The sequence below is a fragment of the Grus americana genome, chromosome 7, assembly GCF_028858705.1.
Source record: "Grus americana isolate bGruAme1 chromosome 7, bGruAme1.mat, whole genome shotgun sequence".
Taxonomy (NCBI): Eukaryota; Metazoa; Chordata; class Aves; order Gruiformes; family Gruidae; genus Grus; species Grus americana.
Window position 1 is genome coordinate 16,991,068 of NC_072858.1, and position 22,974 is coordinate 17,014,041.

Consider the following 22,974-nt stretch of genomic DNA (forward strand, 5'->3'; position numbering starts at 1 on the left):
GCAACGCTGAATTTCAAAATTCGCTGAATACGTTTTGACATACGTTGTCCTTTGTTCTTCCTTTCATTTTTCTTAGAACAGAATGGCAACTCAATAGTGACGGATATTACTGTAATTGTATACAGCATTTCCTTTTCTGCCTCAGACTGCTTGTCAATAGTAATATCTTCAAATCTGCCAAATAAACACTAGTAAAATTCTAAAATCAAAGTATGCTACTTCTCGATTAACATGAAATGGATTAATAATTATTGATAGCATTTTTAATTTTAATCCTGAAGATAGGTTAAATGAACATAAAATCATAAACAGGTCCTTTCCTGTTTTGTCGCAATGTATCTCATTATTCCAAACAACATAGGTGAGGTTTTTTGTTGGATTTTTTTTTTTTTTGTGAGTGTAAGGAATCATTATTTGCAAAAGTAGTATACATTCAGTGGATGGCTATTTGAGATAATTAGGGCTGAGGAGATTGAGCTGACAAAAATCCAGCAAATTTGAAACTATTCTGGAAGCAAACCTTGGAAAACTGTGTGAATGAGAAATTGAGGAGAGGCCAGATAGTAGGAATGGATCTTGCTAAGAGTTAACAGGATTTTTCTCCTGTTGTTTTACAAGCATTCCCTGAATCTTTTAAGTCTTTCCAAATTGGTAGAATCACAGTACCACAAAAGCTATGTTTTCAGTATTTTCAGTGTGACTGGAGACAATTGTAGAATTTCTTAGGACTATTCATGAAGTTCAGTTCTGAAAACAGTCTTCTAAACTTCCATGTTTCAGGTCTTCTCCAAATTAAACAGCTTGTCTACGCCTTTTGAGAAATTAATTCATGAGTCGGGGAATTATTACAGAGATGTCATGTAGAAGGTTGACATAATTACAGTATTTGACATTTTCCCCATAGAGAACACAAGGTTTTCTCATAACAGGCTGTGGAAATGTGGTTCAGTACTTTGAAAAATCAGGCTGCTTATAAAGAGAGGTTTAAGAATGAACTTCTCTTTTTTTGTGTGTTTCAACACCTACTTTTACGCCAGAAGAATATACCTCAGCAGGCTTTAAGCACCAAAGACTATGAAAGTGATCCAGAAAGTTTACCTGCTATCTGCAAAATTAACATTTGGTGTAGTGGGAACTGCAAAATTCCCTGGAATTCAAGTCCTCTGCATGTGCATAGATGCTTCCCAGTGTGAAGAGCTAGATTTCTAAGCTCTGCTGTCATCTGTCATACAGAGGCCTGGCAAAGAGGCACATACTCCTCACCTAAGTCCTCAGCTGGCATGTACTGCTCACCTAACAGAGGATGCTTGGCCCATATGGACAGTGTTGAATCCAGCTTCCCAGAAAAGTTTGCATTTTTCAGAACGTTCAGGAATGTGCCAATCTTTTGCATAAAGCCTTGGAGTTAGAATACTCATAAGAGCAAGATCTGGCTTTTATTCCTTTCTCCTTGGATTACATCTACTTTTTATTAAATTATACTTAATAACATGTTATTTTCTCTGTAAAATGCATAAACTGGCTTGGTACTGGGGACAAAAATCCAGGCTTGTCTCCTTCAAAATGCACTAACTTTATAACAAATCAAGCCTCTGGCTCAAACTCTTTCTTTCTATTTGCTCTTGCTTTCTGTTGGCTTAATGGATCTTGCATTCTTGGTGGTACAGCTTCAACCACAGTGTAAAGGGATCCAGACTATAAAGGAGCTCATTAAAATGGTCCAACTTTTGAGAAATGGGAGATGTAAGTTAAAGTCCTAGAATCTAGATCTTGAGCTATCTTATTGTCTTCGTGGTTTCTACTGGACTCCTTCCAATTTGTCAATGTCTTTATTGGACTAAAGTGCCCCAAACTGGACACACTAGTCAAGATTTGGTCTCACAAGTGGTGAATAGAAGGGAAGAACCACTTCCCTCAGCCTGCTGCCTGCATTCTTGCTAATATGGCCCAATATACGGTTCACCTTATGTGTCACAAGGGCTCACCACTGGCTTGCTTTCAGTTTATTGTCCACCAGGACCCTCTGATCCTTTGCTGCAAAGCTTCTTTCCAGTCAGTTGACCCCCAGCCTGTACTGCTGTCAGGGTTACTCTGTCCCAGAGACAGGAAACTTTTTATTTCTCTTCATTCAACTTCATGAGGTTCCTGTAAGCCCGTTCCTCCAGCCTGTTGGGATCTTGCCAAATGGCAGTCCTGCCCTCCAGCACACCGACTGCTCGCCTCAGTGTGCATTGCAGTGTTTTCAGCTCTCCAGAGAGACCCAACTCTATGGATAATTTCCATATTTTGGTGCTCCTAAACATCCTAATATTTGGCACATAATTTTTAAGTTTTGTTTAAGTAGGAGAAATCTAAATACAAATAGGAATCTAATTCTTACCATAACTAATTGTTCAAATGCACTTGTTTTTCTAAGACTCTGTGGCACTTGGATACCACTTCCTTGGAGAACACAATTTCAAGTGTCCTGCTTTAAACACAGAAACCAGTTAGACTATACTTTCTAAAGTCATACTATTACAAGCAATATATTAAAAATAAATGTTTAACTTTCCAGTATAAGTTGGTGGATTACAAAAATTTACAACACAAACTAGATTGCTTTTAGCAGTGGTGATTTTGTGAAAGTACCAGGTATGTAGTATTAGTGCACTGTATCTTCCCCTCAGCTTTCTCAGCATCTGCTACTAGATGTCTCAGAGCTGCCTTTGGTATGTAACTTGTCTATACCTCTTTATGCTTTCACATTGAGTTTTACCTGATCAGGGTAGATGTGTTTGTTTCAGTCAATTTTTGGAATGAAGTCTCAAGTAAAAGTGAAACAGTCCCATTTGCACTCTGATGTTTTTATAATTCTGATTGTTGGACGAAATAGCTGATAAATAGTCTTTTCTGTCACTAATTTACATCACCAATTTCTATTATATACTATGGTGGCATTTACGGCTGAAAGAAGCTGGTTTCACACCTTCTTAGAAGGGTGAATGAACGATAATTTCTCATTAGACAACATTTATTGGTGCTGTAGTTGTAGACAGTAGTTTGTAATGGTCAAAGTCTTGTGTGTCTTCATTTTCCTGTAGGTATTCCTGCCATTTTTCAGTATCATCATCATTTGAATCCTCTCTAGAAAATAAAATCAAACTTACCTTTTTAAAATGTAACACACAATTATTCTGCTTTGCGTACAGCATGAAAAAAACCCTTTGTTTTCTGCATGCTGTCTTCCCCAGAGGATTACTCAGGGGAAGTTGACAGATCAATAAGGTTTAATTATCATCAAAAAGCAGACAAGATAAATTTGTTATGTATCTATAATGAAATCAGTTTTCAATACACAAAACTCTTAAAAAAGGATATTCTACGTTGGCAATAATGCATTATGATACTAAAAAGTTTTACCACTTATTTACTGTACAAGATTAGAGAAGAGATAATAATAAAAATTTAATATTTTAAAATGGAATTAGCTTTAAGATGCTGATTTGTTCTTGATTCTTCTGCAGACAATATGGCTGTATTCCTGTAGGACACATGACATTTGCTTTTATACTGATGTTCAAACATAGTGATTAATTGATCCTTGCATTTACACTATTAAAAGCTAGTTCTTTAGTATACTGAATGATGCCACCTCAAGTAAAATCACTTTTATTTGTTACTACATAAATGTGTAACTTCACTGTGTTTCCTTTCTCACAACTTTGAAAAAAATACCCTGAAAAGTTAACAGAAATATCCAAGATATTTATTTTTTCAAATAACTGCACTGTTACTACTATATTAGTTACAGTAACAGTTTTCTTAATGCACAGACCTGAAGCAAGTGTATACATAAAATTATGACAAAGTGTACTATTGGTATACCAAAATATGATTATATCAGTAAGAGCAAGAAGTAAATATTTTATCATTTTCAGCAAAGTATTTCTATTTAAATTGTCCAGTATTTACGTTACTACTCTAGTAATATGAGCCAAAATTGTACTGAACATTTCTGGTAAATAATAGTCTATCTCAAGAAATTCACTCTGTGAAAGAATCAATGGGGAGATGATGCAAATAAAAACATGACAGAAAAGATGGTCAAAAAAAAAAAAAACAGGTGTTTGAGTGGCGATTCAGTGGCAGTTCTGAGCCAATAGACTTTAAAAGAATTATTTGAAATTTGTGAATTCAGTATATCCTGAATGTATATTCATGTACCCTAAAAAATCCAGCAAAATCAAGAGAAGGCCTCAGGAGCATAAGTCTGTCACATTAAAAAGCTACCACATCAAAAAACCAGAGTTCTTTTCCTCTTCTATTCCACTTGTGGTTGAGGGGAGTGTAGCAAGAGATGTTAGGAGACAGCATAAGAGGATGTCTGTGACAAGTGACTCCACCTCTGACTCTTGGTGAACTGGGCAGGGCTGAGAGAGGACTTGTGTGTGGGACAAGCAGTGACTGAGCAGATTTAAATGAGGTACGCATGCACGCTGAGGAAACACTGAAGAGAAATGGGATGTGATGACATATATTTGCCATCTTGTTCATACATTGTTTGTTCTTTTTGATAGTCTTTTTTTATATATGTTGTAAGCTGCTCTGGTTTAGAAGTGACTTTAATATGCATCCAGAGCAACTTGCACAATCAATCTTAGAACCTTTAAAGCTGGTATGAAGAGAATAATGACTGCTAGGGCATCTGTAAGGACCTTTCTGGAAGGTAAACAGAACAGTACCTTATCCTCTGATTTAATAATTGCATATACTCATGAACATTAGCTGCTTGTACATGTACGTTCATATACATAAATAATGGTGCTGGAAATCAGGTCTCTGCATGCAAGTGCGATTAAAAAAATGTATTAGCATTACAGTCCCAGTCTCCAAAGGGGAGATTTCACCTCAGGAAAATAATGTATTCAATTGTCTTCCAGGGGAACCTAAAACTGACAAATAAGAAAAAAGTCTTTTAAATATATGTCAGTATTTTCAGTGTTAGAGTTTGCTGGACTGTCATATTCAGTACTTTTTCAGATTTGGGCTTTTTCTGTGCTAGGATGTATATTCATTTTTGTGTGCACAGTTAGTGCCACTGCACATGGAAACTGGCATGTAGATGACACTTTGGTTGTACTCAGGTGAGAGTTTGTGTGTCTAATTTATAGTACTTGTTTGCAGAAATGTAGTGCCACAAACAGATGTGGCTTAATGTATGACAGTGAACCTCTGATCTTTGGTTTAATGCAGATAGTCTGAAGACACACTGTTTTCTGTAATGGGCTCTTTTTGCTTTCCATCCCTCACAACTGCAGATTTATCTCTCCTGTTATTTCTTGCTTGTGAGATCCAGTAATTTAGAATAGGAATTTGAAATGGTTAATTTTACAAATATATTTATAGTTTTTCATTATATTTTTCATGAAGAATTGTGCCAGTCGGCACTAGTAGGTCTGAAATGAATGCACGGATCTTTACTCTGCTGTTAATATAGCTGTCAAGCTGCTTTTGAATTGATATAGGTAGTAGAGTATTTGAAACTAAATGCGAAGGTCACTGGGTCAGAGGAGGTGTATCAACTAGGAATTATATTTGAATATAGACGTGAGAATCAGTCGATATTTTGGGTGTATTCTCATGGCTTTTGTTTCTTTGAGTGGTTCTTCTGCAGCCATGTATATGCCATTTAAAGACCTTTATGGTAATTTGATATTTTGTACTTAATATCCTAGTAAAATACACACATAAAGTTCATGTTATCAGAAGGAACAGATATTGCTAATACCTGGAATATGTAATATTCTGTGTATTTTTCAGACCTTTTTTTTTCTAATTAGGATATATCTGCTTGTACAAAAGGTTAATTTCTGTCTTGCAAAGTGTATGCAGATGAGGAAAGAGCAATCTAATGTTATTGTAAATTCATGAACTATATCTACATAAAAAGTTATTCATCTTATTTTCCTGCTCTTGAAAGGGAACAGCTAGAAATGACAGGACATATTGAAATGAAATCTGAAAGTTTTACACATGTCTAACAATGTTAAATCATTTTGCTTTCTCCATAGGATTTTAAGACAGTGCTGTCTTTCCCCCAGTACCCAGGGGAGTTTCTGCACCCTGTGGTATATGCATGTACTGCAGTTATGTTGTTGTGCCTGTTTGCTTCCATTATCACCTACATTGTCCATCACAGGTAAGAATTCAATTTTAAGCACTTGTGTTGAATTGGCAGCATTACGCTGAGGTACTTAAATTTTTCTAACCCTCACTGAAAAGATAAATTAAAATGATCTGAATTACTCTTGGATAGTAATATCAGCAATGTGATTTGCACCAGAGAAATAATAAAAAAAAAAAGGTTATGTCAACCTTTTTCAAGCTGTTCCCAAGCTGTATCCTTCCTGAGACGTATGTCTAAATGGTCTACACACTGTTCCTAAGATTTTTAACTTGACGATTCAATATAAAACCACAGGCACTATCAAATTGCTTTCTGGCAAATTCCAGTCGAGCAGTACTTTGGACAGCTGCACTGGCGCTATTGGCTTCTAATACTAAGTTTGGTTGAAAGACTGGTAACTATCATTGGATAAAAGAAACTTTCTTTGACTTCTAAATCTTCTTGGCTTTAGAAAACTTGTGTTTTTCTTTACATGAAAGATTTATCTAAATGCCATTTTAACTACATAATTCTGTTAAACACCATTAGCAATTTAAAAGAGTAGGAATGTATTGTACTGTAGAAGCTGCTAAATATTAATTAAGTGAACTGAATGCAATGACTTCTGATTTTCAGCTTCCATTTAATCCTTTAGAGATGTCTTGTTAAAGTTCTGCATATCTGAAGCTATGCAATGCTTTTATTACTCTAAATGCTTGATTTGATGGAGGAGACCCTTTTCAGTAGACCTTACAATTTTTACCATTGATTTTACCTTTTTACCATTGATTTCAATACTGTATAAATCAGACTCTGTCCTATAGGTAGATTGCTAAGTAGGTTTTCAAGAATCAGAGAATTTAATTCTATCATATTAAGCATTTTCTCCAAATTGTAATTTTCATAATAGGTATGCTGGGGGTTTTAATTTTACAATGTGATTTTTCAACAGCACAATCCGAATAAGTAGAAAAGGATGGCACATGCTGCTCAACTTTTGTTTCCATACTGCTCTTACGTTTGCTGTTTTTGCTGGTGGAATCAATCGCATTAAATACCCAATTATATGTCAAGCTGTAAGTATCTGCCTTAGTAATTCTTACTAATAGAATGAAAACCTAAAACTGTATCTTTTAACACAATATTGATAGTTCTCTTTCATATATTGTTCTTGGATCTTAAGTTCTTCAGAATAAGGCATTGTTATAAGCACATCTTTTAAAGGCCAGCACTGGGAGTGTTCAGTGTTTGGTTGTCACCAGAGTTTGAGAGAGGCTGACCAATGCATTAACTTCTCTGCAGCTCAGATTTCCTTATTTGAAAAAAAAAAAATCCCTGAAAATCACAATATTTCTGTGCTACAGGATAGTTGAAAAATATGATTCCCAAATATTTCTGTCCTTTCTGTTCTTTGAATTGAACATGTGGAACTAAAGTCACTGCTGCACTTTTGTAATACGTATACCATTTGCCTGAGGGTGGCCCTGGCTTCACTGGGTGATCCCTAAATATACACTTTGGCAGCTTAACATTTATAGTATGATTATGTATTTTAATTACAATTCAAGCTAAGGAGACAAAGCAGACCGGTACATTTGTGATTTATGGACCCCTGTTTGCACTGCTGGACTACTTCACAACTCTTGCTTCATCCTTTCCGGGCGTATAGTGCAATGGGATGCACAGAGAGGGCATGGCTGCAGCTGCTCTGAGTATAGAGGCTGAGTCTGTACAGTGCATAAAGAGAGTAATTTCAGCCATCTTCTGTAATGCCTGATGAGGGCTTGTTGCAATTTGTTAGTCTTAAATATTTCTTTCTCTTGGATTTTGTAGAAGTGCCACGGATCTCATGAATGTTATTGGTATTTGCCTGTAGTAAAGCACTTTATTAAGCCAACATTCTCCCAGATATTTTGCCTGTCACTAATCTGGTTCTTCTGATTGGCTTGAATGGGTGTAAACAGCGAGAGTCACCAGCCAACAGCAGAGTCACTGCAAAACTTGCTCATCTAGTGTAAGACATCACTCTAATTTTCAGTGAGATGCTTTGGTAGCCTTTTGTGTATACTTGTACATGACCATGAATAAACAGCACATGTGGATCTGTCAGCACCTGTAACATTCTACGTGCAAAGTCTACCTACATATATTACATGGTATTCATTTAAATGACACATTTGTTCACTAGAGTATTCTGAGATAAATATCACACAATATCTAGTGTATTGTGTCATAATTAGTCTGTAAGTTCTAGCAAATTGAAATATCACTTACCATTGTCTTTATCTGTAGTATGCAAGTGAGGGTAGCAGATTACTTTGTAGGGCAGCCGTGGCCGTGCAATTACATGATCACAAATGACCATCTGTTGTTACAATAATTGTCTGGTTATTTACTTTGCAAATTGCATGGTAACAATGCAGTATTAACAGCGATAATGAAAAATTGATTGAGATGAATGAGTTATTAATAATCTGTTATGAGTAATACATAAACTACAGGGGTATCTTCATAAAATGCATTATCAGTAACAGCTGTTTCTTGCTATGGTATAGGGCCAGATCCTGAGCTGCTGAGAAACAGGCACACTTAGAGAAACTGAATGGTTCTGTTCACATATGCCTTCTAATCAGTTTCATAAACTTATTTGTTTATCTGACACCAGGCTACATCAACAGACAATATCATAGCCAGTTAAAATACAGGAAAGACACAGGGCACATAAGACACACACAGTCTTCTGGTTTCTGGTAGAAATTGTCTGATGCAATTAGGTAGGGTTAACAGATGTGACAGTCCAAGCAATCTAAGACAAGACTCCTATAGCTAGTAACAGAGGCTGAATAAATGTTCACTCCCAGAACACTACCCCACCACAGACCCTTTCTTGCCTGCTGACAGCAATGTTTTTCAAAATCCTGTAAGTCCCAGTGCTTGTTGTCTCCTGTGATAAACCTGAGAGGATTACTTTGTGAATTAATGTTCAGGGTGCCAAAGCTAGGAGGCAGGGAGGTCAGACCTATTAATGGATTCCTCAGAAGCTCACATATTTGAGCATTTCCAATAGCTTCTGTAAGCAATGGTGGGGTAGACAGTACTCCTTTTTTTCCTGCATGTGGAATATAGCAATTCTTTAAATCATTCAGCCTAAGGTATATTTATATAGCTGGTTTGGGCTTATTTGTCCTTCAAGTCTAAGTTTTGCCTGTCCTTTTTTTTTCTTCTTCTTTTTTTTTTTTTCAGTTCCGGAAAAAAATGATATTAGAGTTTAAAAATGTTTTTGTGAAAATAATACTCCTTCAAGCAGCATTAAGAGATTAGTTACACTCTCTGTGTGTAACGCCGTCAATGTTGCTATAGCACAGGTATCTTTCCATCTGCTATAATTCAAAGCACAGCTTCACCTTGCAGCAATGTAATTTGCACTATTTGTTTCCTGAGTGCATAGGGGAAGATTCCAAGTTGAAGCATTTTCTATCCTAATCACCGGAATGTGGTGTCAAAGCTATTGCACCTCCACCTTTCTTATTGTAATTATCCCTAAAACTTTCACACCAATTTCACTGCAACATCCTTACCCAAATGATATAATAGACTGAGTTAATTTTTGTCCTTCATAATTAGCCAAAAAGGGTGGTTCTAAAATAACTTCATTTGGATCACCTTCTCCCTATAAATGAGGTGTCCCAGGCTAATTTTAAGCAGCAGGAATGAATGCTATGGAAATGGACCCATTTTCTGTGATAGATAGCTGGAAGAACCTTCATATCCCCTTGAAGGAACAGTAATTACACAAAAAAATATGTTTTCAGAGATGGTAAGATATTTATTTTTATCTGCAATCTAAAAATCTAAAACTCACTTTTAAACCTGCATACCTATTTCAGAGAGGATTTTGTATAGACAGTCTCACGTATGTGCTATGCAGTCTTTATGATTTATAAAGAAAATTACGTTAGAGTGCTGCTCTGGAAGAGTTGATTGCTTCTTCACAGAGTTTCTGTGTGAATGAGGCTATATCTACAGACTATTTAGATTACCCACAAATCTGATTCTGGGTGTCACTGAATGCTGGCTGTTGATGTAGAATCCAGAGTCTTGAGTTTATGGTGAAATCTTGCATGGGAGGCAAAGGTTGTGTTAGAACAGCAGAATGGGATTAATCAGAGCCAGTACACTGGCGAGAAAGGTGCTTGAGCAAGCCAGCGGGTGATGTAGTCAGCCCCTTCCATCTTCCAGAGTTAGGGTCTCAGATTACTTTTTTTCAAATGGCAGAAGAAGTCTTATTCCTTTTATGTATGGAATGAGATGGAAGGAGACACGACTGTAGCTGGATCACTCCCCATTGATTCTGTACCCTCAGTCTGAGAGATTTCAATCTCTCAGTCCCTACTTTCCAGGAGAGCACAACAGCCATGAGGCTATGAATGCTAGAGGATGAAACTGTCAGTTCAGCCTGTTGAAGCATAAAGGCTTGGGGGCACAAGATTCAGGAGACATTAAAGTTAGGGAGTGAAACAGAATCATAATTTTTTATCCTAGTGGCCAGTCACTGAGTGGCATGATCACTTCCATCACATCTCCAAGACCCTCCTATATGGTTTATCAAATAAAAGCTTCCATGTAAAATTTGGCGAGGGTCAGATCTTCCTTCGCCCTGATAAGTGTCATATGTGAAGCTGCTTGTGAATTCCTTTCTGTAGGGCAGTAAATCTTCATCAGGAAGAACAGGCAAAGCCTGTTCCATACTAGCCAGTAGGCTAGAAGTTAGAATACTACCCTTGGAAGTCCAAAATTTGGATTTGAGTCCTGTTAAACTAAAGAGGTCCTAGAGCTATGCACCACATCTCGAGTAGGAGTCGTAGATACAAAAATATTATATAAAGAGGAGGAAAAGAGCAGTTCCTTCTGCTCTAGCTAATTGTGGGGGTTTTGTTTGTTTGTCGTTTGTTGTTTGTTGGTTTGTTTGGGGTTTTTTTTTGAAGAATGAGTGTAAAATTAATATACTGTGATCAAGTTTGCCAGTTAGGATGTCTCAAGCGAAGAATGCTATTTAAGAGCTCTTGAGTGATCTTTGTTGAGAAAAGTGCTGCATTGTTCAGCTCTGCTGAGACAGGAACAGAGCTAGTCACATGCACAAGCAAGACTTTAGGTGGCTGGAAACTTTACTAGCAGCAAACTATGACAGCTAAAGACTTTGCACACTATGGAGTTAGATGTGCATGCTGAAAATTGTCCTTCCTGGTCTCAGGTACCTGATTTGTCGGTCTCAACTTCTTGCTCTAAATTTTCTACCTGTGAAGGGAGCACAGGGTTATTCTAAGGCTAAATGTTTTAAGATCACGAAATAGTCACATCCAGTGGTGTTATAGACCACAGAGAAATTACTGAATCCCTTCATGTCACTGAGAAGAATCGCTTTCAGTGCAAGATTAATAGTTTAATGAGAATGTCAGTGCATATCCATAGCCGCCTCTAAATAGAATTGGCTGAAGGACAATCTTATCTGAAGTATGATTACAATTGGGGAAAAAAAGAAATTGTATTAAAAACTAGGGGAAAATAAAGCAATTTATTTGCGAGTTAAAGCTGATCAAGAGAGCTTTTTATGCCAAAATGCTTTGCATAAATGTGTATTCTGGTCATTACCATGGTAACTGCATGGTGTAGAACTTAAGTTACGTCTGAGGTTCTGAAATTTAGTGAAAGAGCACATACAGACAGCATTTTCTTACTGTAGAAGAGCGTAATCTTCTATTCAGTAGGCTGGTGCTTATTCCCAAAGATGAGTTCTAAGAACACAGGACATGGAAAAAATGGGTTCAAGGAAACAAGAAAATTTTCACCATATAACTGCAGTTCTTAAATAGCTTTAGGTGCAATGCTGTCTTCAATGCATACATCCTGACAGTTCTTTCTGTACCATTTGTCCTGTCAGTGAAAAACCTTCTTACAAATAAGGGTCATCACTTTAATGTATTCAGTCATAATCCTTTGTTCTGTGTGGAAAACTTGACCCTTCCCACACAATTTTATGTGAAATACAAAAGTTCTACTTATAGTGAAAATAATGTTAAGTGAACACTTAGGTATTTAATTTGTATCTATTTATTTGCCTCTCAAGCTTTGCAGAGACACAAATCCAGTAACAAGATATACATAGACAAATCTGTACCCTGGACCTTCAGTGCATAAACTTAAGGTTACATTTGCTAACAAAGTGAGAGGTTACTGAACAAAACTGTCTTTGTCCTGTTCCCCTTCTGTTGAGCCTTGTCTTCCCCTTCCATGTCATGAGCTGGTATCTTGTGTATTTCTAGCATAGGGCTCAGATGTCTTCCTAGCTGAACAGATCTAGAAAGAGGCGGTCTCACTGAAGGGGACAAAAGAGCATGCAGCCACAGCCCCTAGTTGTAACAGTGAGGAAAATGCATCTCCATGGCATGACTGATGTCGGTGTTGAGATATGGGGAAGGAAGAGGCAGAGATCAAAGCCCGCCACTTTGAAACACTGAATTTTAAAGATGATGCATGACAAGCATTTCTTTACTAATTATAATTAGTGGATGAATAAAAGCAAAAATTCTAATCCAGAAAAGTAATGTGACTAAGGTGTGGCATAGCAATGATCTTTTCAGTTCAGTTGCCTCCTTGAAAGTTCAATAAAATTGTTTTATTATATTATTTTTAGGAATCTAATTCACTTAAGTGGCTGGTCGTTTCTGTATATGTGGCCATAAATGTTGTCAAAATTTCACTTGTAGGTGCCTTGTCACATGGAATTCATCCCTGCTGGTCATATTCTTATGGACTCTTTGGCATACTTGTGTAAAATAATTATGGAATATTTAGTAGCAGTGCTATGCTGAAATGAGAAAGTTATGAACCAATTCCCTAGAATTTTTCCAGTTCTTTCTCACGGTTCTCAGCTTCTTTTTCTCCCTCGTCCTTCTCCCCCTCTTCTCCCTCCTGCCTTACTCCTTCACTCCTCCGCAGCTCAGAGTCATATTCACTGCATCCCTACAGAAATGCTGCCAGCTGCATATGAGCTACGTCCAGGCAGCACTAGCCACTGAACTGGCAACGTCTGCCAGTTGATGGTACAAAGTTGTCTCATTCTCTTATTTCTGCTTCTTTTACCTCAAGTGACAACAGCTATGAAGGCTTTATACTCCCTTGTCTAATGTGTCAGACAAGTCCCAGAGAAAATTACAAAGGGTTTCTGTTGATGATATTTACTGCTATCTTCAAGTTTTGTGCTATATTATTAAATATAAACAAAATTAATGGAATTTTTTTCTTTACCCATCAATTATTTTGTTTTAAGTTGAGCAAAAATGAACACAGGTTCAAATAAATTATTATAATAGATTTGTATTAGCTTTATTCAGCCATTCTCTGTATTCCTTAAACATTTATGTGCTTTCCAATTATAGCAATATTTTACTTGTCACGGCAAAATGTCAGGTTATTGCTTCAAAGGTAACCTCATTTTATATAATCAGATGGAGACTTAGCTGATGTAATAAAGCATTGGAGATTGGATAAAATTCCAATTACTGTTTCCATAGTAATGAATAACAATTACTAACATAACAAAGATGTTAGTATTTTAGAGGTGTTTGTACTTTATTGTACTTTCAATGATAAACATACCAGTTTCTTGGAGACAAAATGATAATAAAACTATTGAGAGCTTGTATTTCCTTTTAGGGGAGGATGCCAAGATCTGTCATTTAATTTTAAAAATTGTATGGCCAAGTTTAGAAGTTCCTTAAAATATGTCTGAAAATAATCTGATTTTAGGCAAATAGCACTGATCCCATTACAAAAAGTCAACCTTGGATATATGCAGCTGAGAGGGAACTACAGCAGGATATTCCTGAAAAATGAAAGGAAACAGGAGCATAATAGCAAGCAAAAATGCTGACCTTTCATTAATTTTTACATTGCATTGTGATGATAAGCTAACAAAGCTTGCAACACAAACTAAGCTTTGCATCACTTTAAATCCAGGTGTAAAAAGTTGTCACTAATCAGGTTCTTAGAAAACACATGTCTTTACAGTCTTGGTTTCATAACATACCATCTGGTATCACAGATATTATCTATGATAGATTAAATAACAGATTCCATCTGCTTTTAAAAAGTGTTTTCCCTGGTTGGAAGTAATCAGAGAGAAAGAAAAAATTGATGCACTTAAAAATTCAGTTTAAAAAAAATCTGTTTGCTTGTACGCTTATGCAGTAAGATTCTTCTAAAACTCTTGTTTGACTGATCCATTTACTGACTCAATTAACTGTCCACTCTTTTTTTTTAGGTTGGCATTGTACTACATTATTCTACGCTCTCTACTATGCTATGGATTGGAGTAACTGCCAGGAATATTTATAAGCAAGTCACAAAAAAACCTCAGCCATGCCAAAACAGTGACCACCCTTCTTATCCAAAGCAACCACTACTCAGGTATGGAATATTAACTATACTTTTTTTTATGTGTTCCTAAAACATACAAATTTTAAACAAACTGTCACTTTTATTTCTGTATTCTTTACTTTTTACAGACTATAAATAGGATCCATAAAGCATTGAGTCACTTAGATGTATGTAAAAGTCTGAATATTTATTGTAAGCTAACAGTCAACTCAGGAGATGGAAATATGCAGAACTGGTATTGGCTAGGTTCAGATACTTTTATCTGGACAGGAACAATTCAAACGTTTCTGTTTGTTTCTTATGGAGGAAAAAAAAACTGGCTTGCTTCCGGGTTAAGGCATTATTTAATCACCAGAAACTACACTGGAATGACTCTTCCTTTACTCTTATCTATTCTGCTGTAAATCTTGCCCACACTTGTACTGATTGCCTAGTAACATGATAGCAACCTTTCTCATTCCACATCAGAGATCTAATGCTATTACAGGAGTGACTGAAAGTCTGGACTTCCTATCAGCTTTCTAGATGGAGCAGACGAACTAATGTGTCTCTGACAGCATGGCAGGTGTAACGCAGTAAGAATTTTAACCAGATGCCTATGAGATGCTGAAACTTCAAGCCAAAATAATCAGTCTGCATAGAAAAAAAAAAATACCACAAACTAGGATTTCTGACCAAAGGAATGAGAAAATGGATTCATCTTTTTTGACTTTGGCTAATACCTAACTTTTTGATAGCTAAAGTTATCTAGTGTCCCTGTATAGATTTTGGAGGGAGACTGAGACAGAGAGGAACTCCAGAGAACAATTCCTGCCATCTGTCTTGGATGTTTGTGTGAGGACAGGATGAATTGTCTTACGGAGGTGCCTCTCTTTCCCCACAGATCATGGAAAATCCTGAATGGTTAATTTAGACTAAAGACCTCAGTTTTATAATGAAGGACAGGGAATATGAATTCTACTTTTTATGGCTTTACTGTGGAAAAATCCAGATTAGTGTATTCTTTTAAACAGACTTAGCTTATTTTGTTTTGAACACAAAATGATTGTTAAGTAGAATTTATAGATGGCTGTATGAGGTTGCCACAACTTGTTAAAAGTCTATAGGAAGATGAATTGTGTTTTGTTCTCTGATTCTTCTGAGTGAAATCTTAACGTGATTATTTTTCTGCTTTTTAAAACATCTTCTTTCTAGAGAGGAAATTGATTAAAATTGATTAAAATTAACATAAAATTTGCATAGTGAAGAGAAGGAGAGCCATATTGAAGGAGAGCTTTGTTAGGTGTAAGCAAGAGGTTATACTTTCAGTGAGAGTGCCTGACTGCTAATCCATTATTTACTATACTATTCTTCACCGATGAGAATTTCACTCTTTTGGTTACTAGCTTATGACAAAATGAATAATTGCCAATTTTCAAATGCTGCAGTGTGACTATTAAGGTAGAAAATTGTTACAGGTTACACAGACCCAGCATAGTGTATGTTCTTCAAATTCAAATCTTGTTTGAGTTGGAAAACAATAGACAATCAGGTTACAGAAAAGATTACTCTAATTAGAATCTTTGCTGTACCAGTCATGTTAAGGTTCTCAGACAGTGAAAATAAACACCAGATATTTTAAGTTTAGTAATAGAAATTATAAACCTCCTTTTAGCTGTAAGAGAACATAATTATTTAATAGCTAAGTAAGATGATTCTAAGTTATTTTTCTCACTCAAGGCACCATATGTCCTAGAGACACAGGCACTGAAATGTCTAATATGATTTCATAATGGTTAGTACTAGATTCAAAGTAGTAAGGATCAATTTCATTTCGTGTAGAAAATGGGCATAGTATATGGAAAACTAAAAATTGCTTTAAGCAAGAAAATGCCAAACTCATAATTAGTAATTGTTGTTCTTTTACAATGATAATGATCATTTTTATGGGCATTTTAACTTTCCTGGTTTTAATAAAATTAAAATCAGAAATATTCTGTATCATAATATTTCCATAAAATCCATTTAAGATGCTTATATTTCAGTGTAGTCATTTATAGGAAATACTTTAACTAGACAGTGTTCTTGTATCTGTAAGCTGATGCCAGCCTTTACACATATTGTGCCTCAGGTACATAAGGGAGAACATCGCAGTTTGTCCAGGACTGGGTTTGGGTGAGGGAGTGTTAATTTTTGTTTCCATTTGACACCAGTAGATAGCTACACGATATGAAGTCTGCTCAAATGGAGACTGAGTTGAGCTTTTTCATATGTCAGGACCATCAGTGCTAGGAAGAATATAATACTTTTAAACAAGAGGTAGTTTGCCAGTAATCCCTGTCTATAGACCTAGTTTGAATTGTGTTCAGATTTTTTTGAACACAAATACATGAATGTGTTTGGCAAGAACTGTACATTTTGCTCTTCTACTTCGGTCTTTGCTGGTAATGGATATATATGATAGACTGGGTTTCCAGTTCACATATGAGTAGTTTTGTATTCCTTGTATATGCACGTGCTATATGAGACATAAAGGCATCTTTTCTGAGTCAGTAAGTGGGGACTACTGCCAAAAATCAATACATAAATCTGACATGGAATTTACCACAAATTGATAAAAATTCTTTCACCACATTTTATTCAAGGAGCTTGATCCACTCTAAAAAGTAGCCGAAATAGTGAAAATAAGACCCAGTATATCTAAAAGGAGACATTACCTGTTAGTACAAAAGGGCATTTACTTGTAACAGTTGCTTCAGTTTCTCAATTTGCTGTTTGCGTATTCATTTGCAGAATTAAGGCAAATGAGGTACACTTGATCTTTTCCTCCTAGTTTTCCTTGAGCTGTGGCAAGATGTATCCGATTATGTAAAATTGTGGTTCTCTATTAGTTTTCTCTCTTCTAGATACAGTGATCAAACTTGAAATCTTTTTGCAGTGTAATTTTACTGAAACTTGTTCTTCATGGCTATATGATTTTTGAATATTGCCTCTTTTTATACATTAATCATATATTATATGATACATTATATATGTGATGCATTATACACTATATATTATTATATGTACTATACATAATATATATTATCTGTTAATTATAGAGTTAAAGCTCTCAGGGCCTATCACTTTGATTACTGGAACCAACTGTAACAATTCTGGCATTTTTCACTAAATGTGCCTGGATGCTAATGAGGTGGATCAAATTAATGCATCATTGAATTTTGTGTATTGAAATGCTGAACCCTAGCACTTCAACAGATAATGAAATTACTTCCTGAAAATTATACTCTCTGGTATTCTTAATAGAAATAAATAATTCTATCTGTTCATCCTCTGTGGACATTTGTTAAACCTGGCAGGGTTTGGCTCCTGACTCATCTGAAGTCAGATTTTGCCAGCAAAGACAAAGGGGCACGCAAGACTCAGCTATTACTTGCAATGTACAAAACTTCTTATCAGCCCCAGCTGAGGCACAGGTAGTATTAGTTTTTATACTTGATATGTGCATGCATTTTTCATGTGATGCTCTGTGCACATGTAGATTAGACAGGAGTACAGACCAAGCAGAAAATATTTATGAAAGATATTTTGTTAAAATCATTCCTTTCTAGAAAAACTGGAAAAATTAGACTACTATCATTTTTAAGAAGATAACTACTGAGCACAATTGCACTGTAAACATTTAAAATAAAAAATAAGCAAGCTGCCAGCTGGGCCAGAGATTGGTGTTAAGGAGACAGATAATTAAGTTACCTTTTATCTCAGGGTTAGGTACAAATATGTCTCCTAATTTCCTCCATCCTCTTTTATTCAATGAACATCTTGCATGGTAACTAATATGGCAAACTTCGGATTACAGAGAGTCCAGTATCCTATATCTGTCATGAAAAAAATCAGTATGCATAAATAAAATTGCAGAATCAACTGCAAGTAGATAACAGGTGATGTCACTGTCTCTGCTGAACTTAATCTTGTTTATTATGTAACATATCTTAATAAGCTTTTTAAAAGGTTCTTACCAAATTTGTGGGGCTTCTAGGAAAAGTAACTCATACAGTGCCTTAGAAAAATTGTTTATCTAGCTGAGGTAGCAATTTAGGAATGGATTGTGTGTCCTTCCCTTTGTAGTCAAAGTACTAGGCTTAGTACTATGGCTATTAAAAATGAACATAGAGAACTTTGGGAAGATCAAGGTGCAAGGTCCTGCACGTGGGTCGGCGCAATCCCAAGCACAGCTATAGGCTGGGCGAGGAATGGATTGAAAGCACCCCCAAGGAGAAGGACTTGGGGGTATTGATTGATGAGAAGCTCAACATGAGCCGGCAGCGTGCGCTTGCAGCCTGAAAGCCAACCGTGTCCTGGGCTGCATCAAAAGAGGCGTGACCAGCAGGTTGAGGGAGGTGATCCTGCCCCTCTGCTCTGCTCTTGTGAGACAGCAAAAGAAACTCATCCTGTGGTGGGGAGTGAGTCCAGAGGAGGGCCACAAAGCTGATCAGAGGGATGGAGCACCTCTCCTATGAGGACAGGCTGAGAGAGTTGGGGTTGTTCAGCCTGGAGAAAAGGCGGCTCTGGGGAGATCTAATTGTGGCTTACCAGTACCTGAAGGGGCCTACAGGAAAGATGGTGAGGGCTTTGGGCAACATGGTCTAGTGGAGGGTGTCCCTGCCCGCAGCAGGGGAGTTGGAACTAGATGATCTTTAAGGTCCCTTCCAACCCAAACCATTCTATGATTCTATGATCGTAACTCAGGCAAATTAAACCAGTTTTCAGCAGCACACTCAGAGCACCTGCAGCCAATACCACTGGCTTCAATTTTATTCTCTTATTGTTTTCAACTGTAAATAATTTTAAAAGTTAAGAATCATTTCTAGATCGAGAAAGCTGTTCACATATTTCATATATTTTGCAATGTCTTAACTGTTTTATAGAAACTCTCTTTTAACTTGCACACAGAGCAGACCTAGAAATAGTAGGTGAGAACTGAAGGTGGTTTAGCTGCTAATGGATGTGTGCATATATGTGTGTGTGTCTGCTATTCTATATGGACTTGTCTATGGGCAAGTTTCTGTACCTCATCCATACGCTTCTAGCGGACTGAGTGATGTCTCGGAAGTAGCAACAACAGAGGTCTTCCTTGTGGGCTATGTTTGTGGTGTAGTGAACAACCTACACCCTGATTACATGGATGTTCTAGATGCAGTAGTGCTCAACTTGCATTCTCCCCATCTCCTGTGAATGTGGCAGCAGCTCCTCCCAGTCATTCCCTGGCTCATTATTTCTATCATCAGCTATCCAAACGTTAATAGTATAGTATATAGCTAAAGAGTAGCTAAGTATCTTTGTGACATTGAATCATATTAAATTATTTCACTGAAAAAAGGGAGAAACCATGCTAAACTTTCACATCCAGGAAAAGCCTCTCTTTTGGTTTGTGTAGACAAATCCCGTGATGAGCCTCTTGCCTCTAAGTCAGGAGATTTTACTGACTTGTATGATACCACAGGGGTCATGGCATCTGCTTAGCGCTTTGCTCACAATGTTAACCCTGCTTGTCTCAGGACGAACGTTTTGATGCTTGATCTGAATTCTCACAAGCTGGTAGCCAACTCATGGGCACAAATGGATCTACTGCTATGTACTGCTGCGTTTGCCTAACTGTAGGTCCCAAGAGAGCCTGGCTGGAAGTGTTGTGACTTCCATCACAAATTGATGATGTGTCAATTTTTACTGAATAAGTTACCAATGAAACAGGCTATTTCCCGAATTTGAGTTGCACACAACAATATTCATGATGTCATTGAAAATTGGCACAGGATGTTTTTGCACTATAATGGAGGTACTAAAAACACTTCAGTAATAAAGACTAAAGAATTCTTATATTTAGTTTTTTAAAGAATGATTGTGTCCTTTACCACAGAAAAACCCTAGAATAAAAAGAACTAATGGTTTCTAATATTCCCGAGATCGAACGGGTCTTCAGAAAATGATCTTTGTTACTCTCAGGTCTAGAAAATTTCCCCTATCAGTTATAACAACTTGCCTATAATTTATTGCAGCATAATAGCAGTGTAATGGGGAATCAAAATTTGACCAAGATAACAAATTCTCTATTAAATGTCAAGTTTGCCCAGCATGTCATGTCATTTTCTTGGCCATGTTCTTTTCTGGATCTTGAGTGTGAATCATATGAAGTGACTTAATTTACATTCTGACAGACACAGACATTACTTGTCCCCTTGACACCAGCAGCTCTGAAATGCAGTTAAGTTCTAGTGCATTTTTCATTAGCACTGGCTCTCATGAATTCATGTCGTCTTGTATCAAATAATGATTGAGAGAGAGAGATAGAAAGAGGTCAACTGAAAAGCATCAATTACAGTCCATTGTTTTCTTCTTTATGGTAGGCCCTTAAATATTAATTTCTCTAATCTTCATCCATGGAAGCCCATTTTTCCTTCCCGCAGTGAACATACTAAACCTCCTCTATGAAGTTTAAATTTAGGTCTGATTATCCCAAGGGATTATCTGCCTTTTCCTTAACAACTGTCTGTAGTTCGTATATGTTGAAATAAATGCGAAATGCCACGGGGCAGAATTCTCGGAAGCCCTGAGGGGATCTCTGTAGTTCACTCTTTACTATTAGCATAGACACAGTTCTGTCGTTGGAGAGTAAGTGAAAGTGATGTCTCCCTGCAAGTAAGGTTTTCACCAGTTGGAACTATGGGTACAGTCAGCCAAGTGTCTCACTGAAAATCTGCAATACCATGTTCAAGGAAGTTGGCTGTAATTTAAACACTCAATTGCATCCTTTACTTAGAGGACAGAATATTTTGATGTGGGCAGAGTCAGTCATCAGGAAGTTTAATGTCTCTGATATTATCATCAATGCTTCTTATTTTAGTTATTGAAAGTTAAGACTAGAAAATTGTCTTTTCCAATGTCTATTTTTAGATAATTTTCAAATTGTGCTGTAATTAGTTTGATTCATTATTGAACAATAGAAGTTTTTGCAATTCTTACGTATTCGCAAGACTCAAAACCATAAGTTCCTAAGAAGAACATAGTGTGTGACAGCTGCTTTCATACATGTTATCTGCAAATCACTATTCCCATGTTTCTTGTTTCAATATTTGCCATATTTCCCAGGAAGGAGAAAGGCCATATTGCTGAAATGCCATTTTAAAAATTTTTCATTTGACAAAAATTGAATGTAAGAGAAGCCATGTTTTCGTTCTAGCTATCATTTTAGTTTTATTTACCAAAATAAGGCTTGTATTCAACATCAAAATAAGCTAGCATATTATTATCTTGGATATTAAAATAATCTAAGGATTAGAGCCATTTCAAAATTTTAGTATGGTTTAATATAGAGGTCATCTTTTGAACAATGCTGTATTCTGAAGACAATTTTAATAACTTGGACATTCAAAGATGACACAGCTAATGATAGAACAGTACCAACAGAAATGCTGATCTTATCAGACTACACTGTGTCTTATCAGCACACCAATTTAGGCATGTTCTCAAAAAAAAACCCCAAACAAACAAACATACAAAAAAAAAATGAAACAAAAGAATTGTAATGCTGGGACCTTAGCCAGAATGACCAGAAAGATTCTGCCACCTGAGGTATAAAAGCTGTTGATTTTACAAGCTATTTAATCTGATCACTCTTAAAAGGCTGATATATGGTCAGATGGAGTCATGGATTATAGCCAGAGCCATTTTATTGCTAGCTAGCAATGTAACTGAAAGATCTGCAGTGGACAAGGGTATAAAATGGTGACAAGGGAAACATTTTCATGAATTCTTCTCATTCAATTTCAGCCTGAAGCTAAATGCATTTCCATCATATGGGGAGAACTGATCTTAGGTCAAAGAAAATGTTTAATTCAGCTTTGAATTAATTGTTCCACACAAGAACATTTTCAGTAAAAACAAAATATTAAAATAATAATGAGATTCACAGTAGCAATATGTTGTCAGTGGTACCCTGAGAAAGCTGTTGCACTTTGCATAGGCCATGTAAACATTCATTGCAGACAGCACTGGATTGCCAGTATATGGTGTCATCATGTGGAGGTATTTTCCTGCATAATCTGAATTGAACAAGCAACTAGAACTTTGCTTCTCCATCTTCAAGGTTAGTGACTGAATTATTGGGGTTATTAAGAGCAAAACAGTAACAGAGCCACCTGCTTTACTTTTAGTTTCACTTTATCTGGCTTGTGTATCAAGCCTCAAACTGGAAGTATTTCAAAAGTTTGTTCTCATTTTCTAGTTGGCAAAATTATTCTTCAAATCTGAGCTGAATGCACTATCAAATGTTTTAAGTGAATGATGCCTGGAACAGAGGTTCCTCTTTGATTTGATCTTATTTCAAGAATATGTTACAATCAAGGTAGAGAAAG

At 36.5% G+C, this 22,974-nt stretch overlaps 1 protein-coding gene across 4 annotated transcripts in view; it reads left to right on the forward strand.

Annotated features, from left to right (window-relative positions):
- The window catches only part of ADGRA1 (adhesion G protein-coupled receptor A1), a 286,895-nt gene that overhangs the window by 236,150 nt on the left and 27,771 nt on the right, over window positions 1-22,974 (forward strand). For all 4 annotated transcript variants that reach the window (XM_054831561.1, XM_054831562.1, XM_054831565.1 and 1 more), the window contains 3 exons: window positions 6,054-6,181; window positions 7,101-7,224; window positions 14,469-14,614. In XM_054831561.1, coding sequence (XP_054687536.1) covers window positions 6,054-6,181; window positions 7,101-7,224; window positions 14,469-14,614 — 398 coding nt within the window. The remainder of the gene's footprint in view (window positions 1-6,053; window positions 6,182-7,100; window positions 7,225-14,468; window positions 14,615-22,974) is intronic.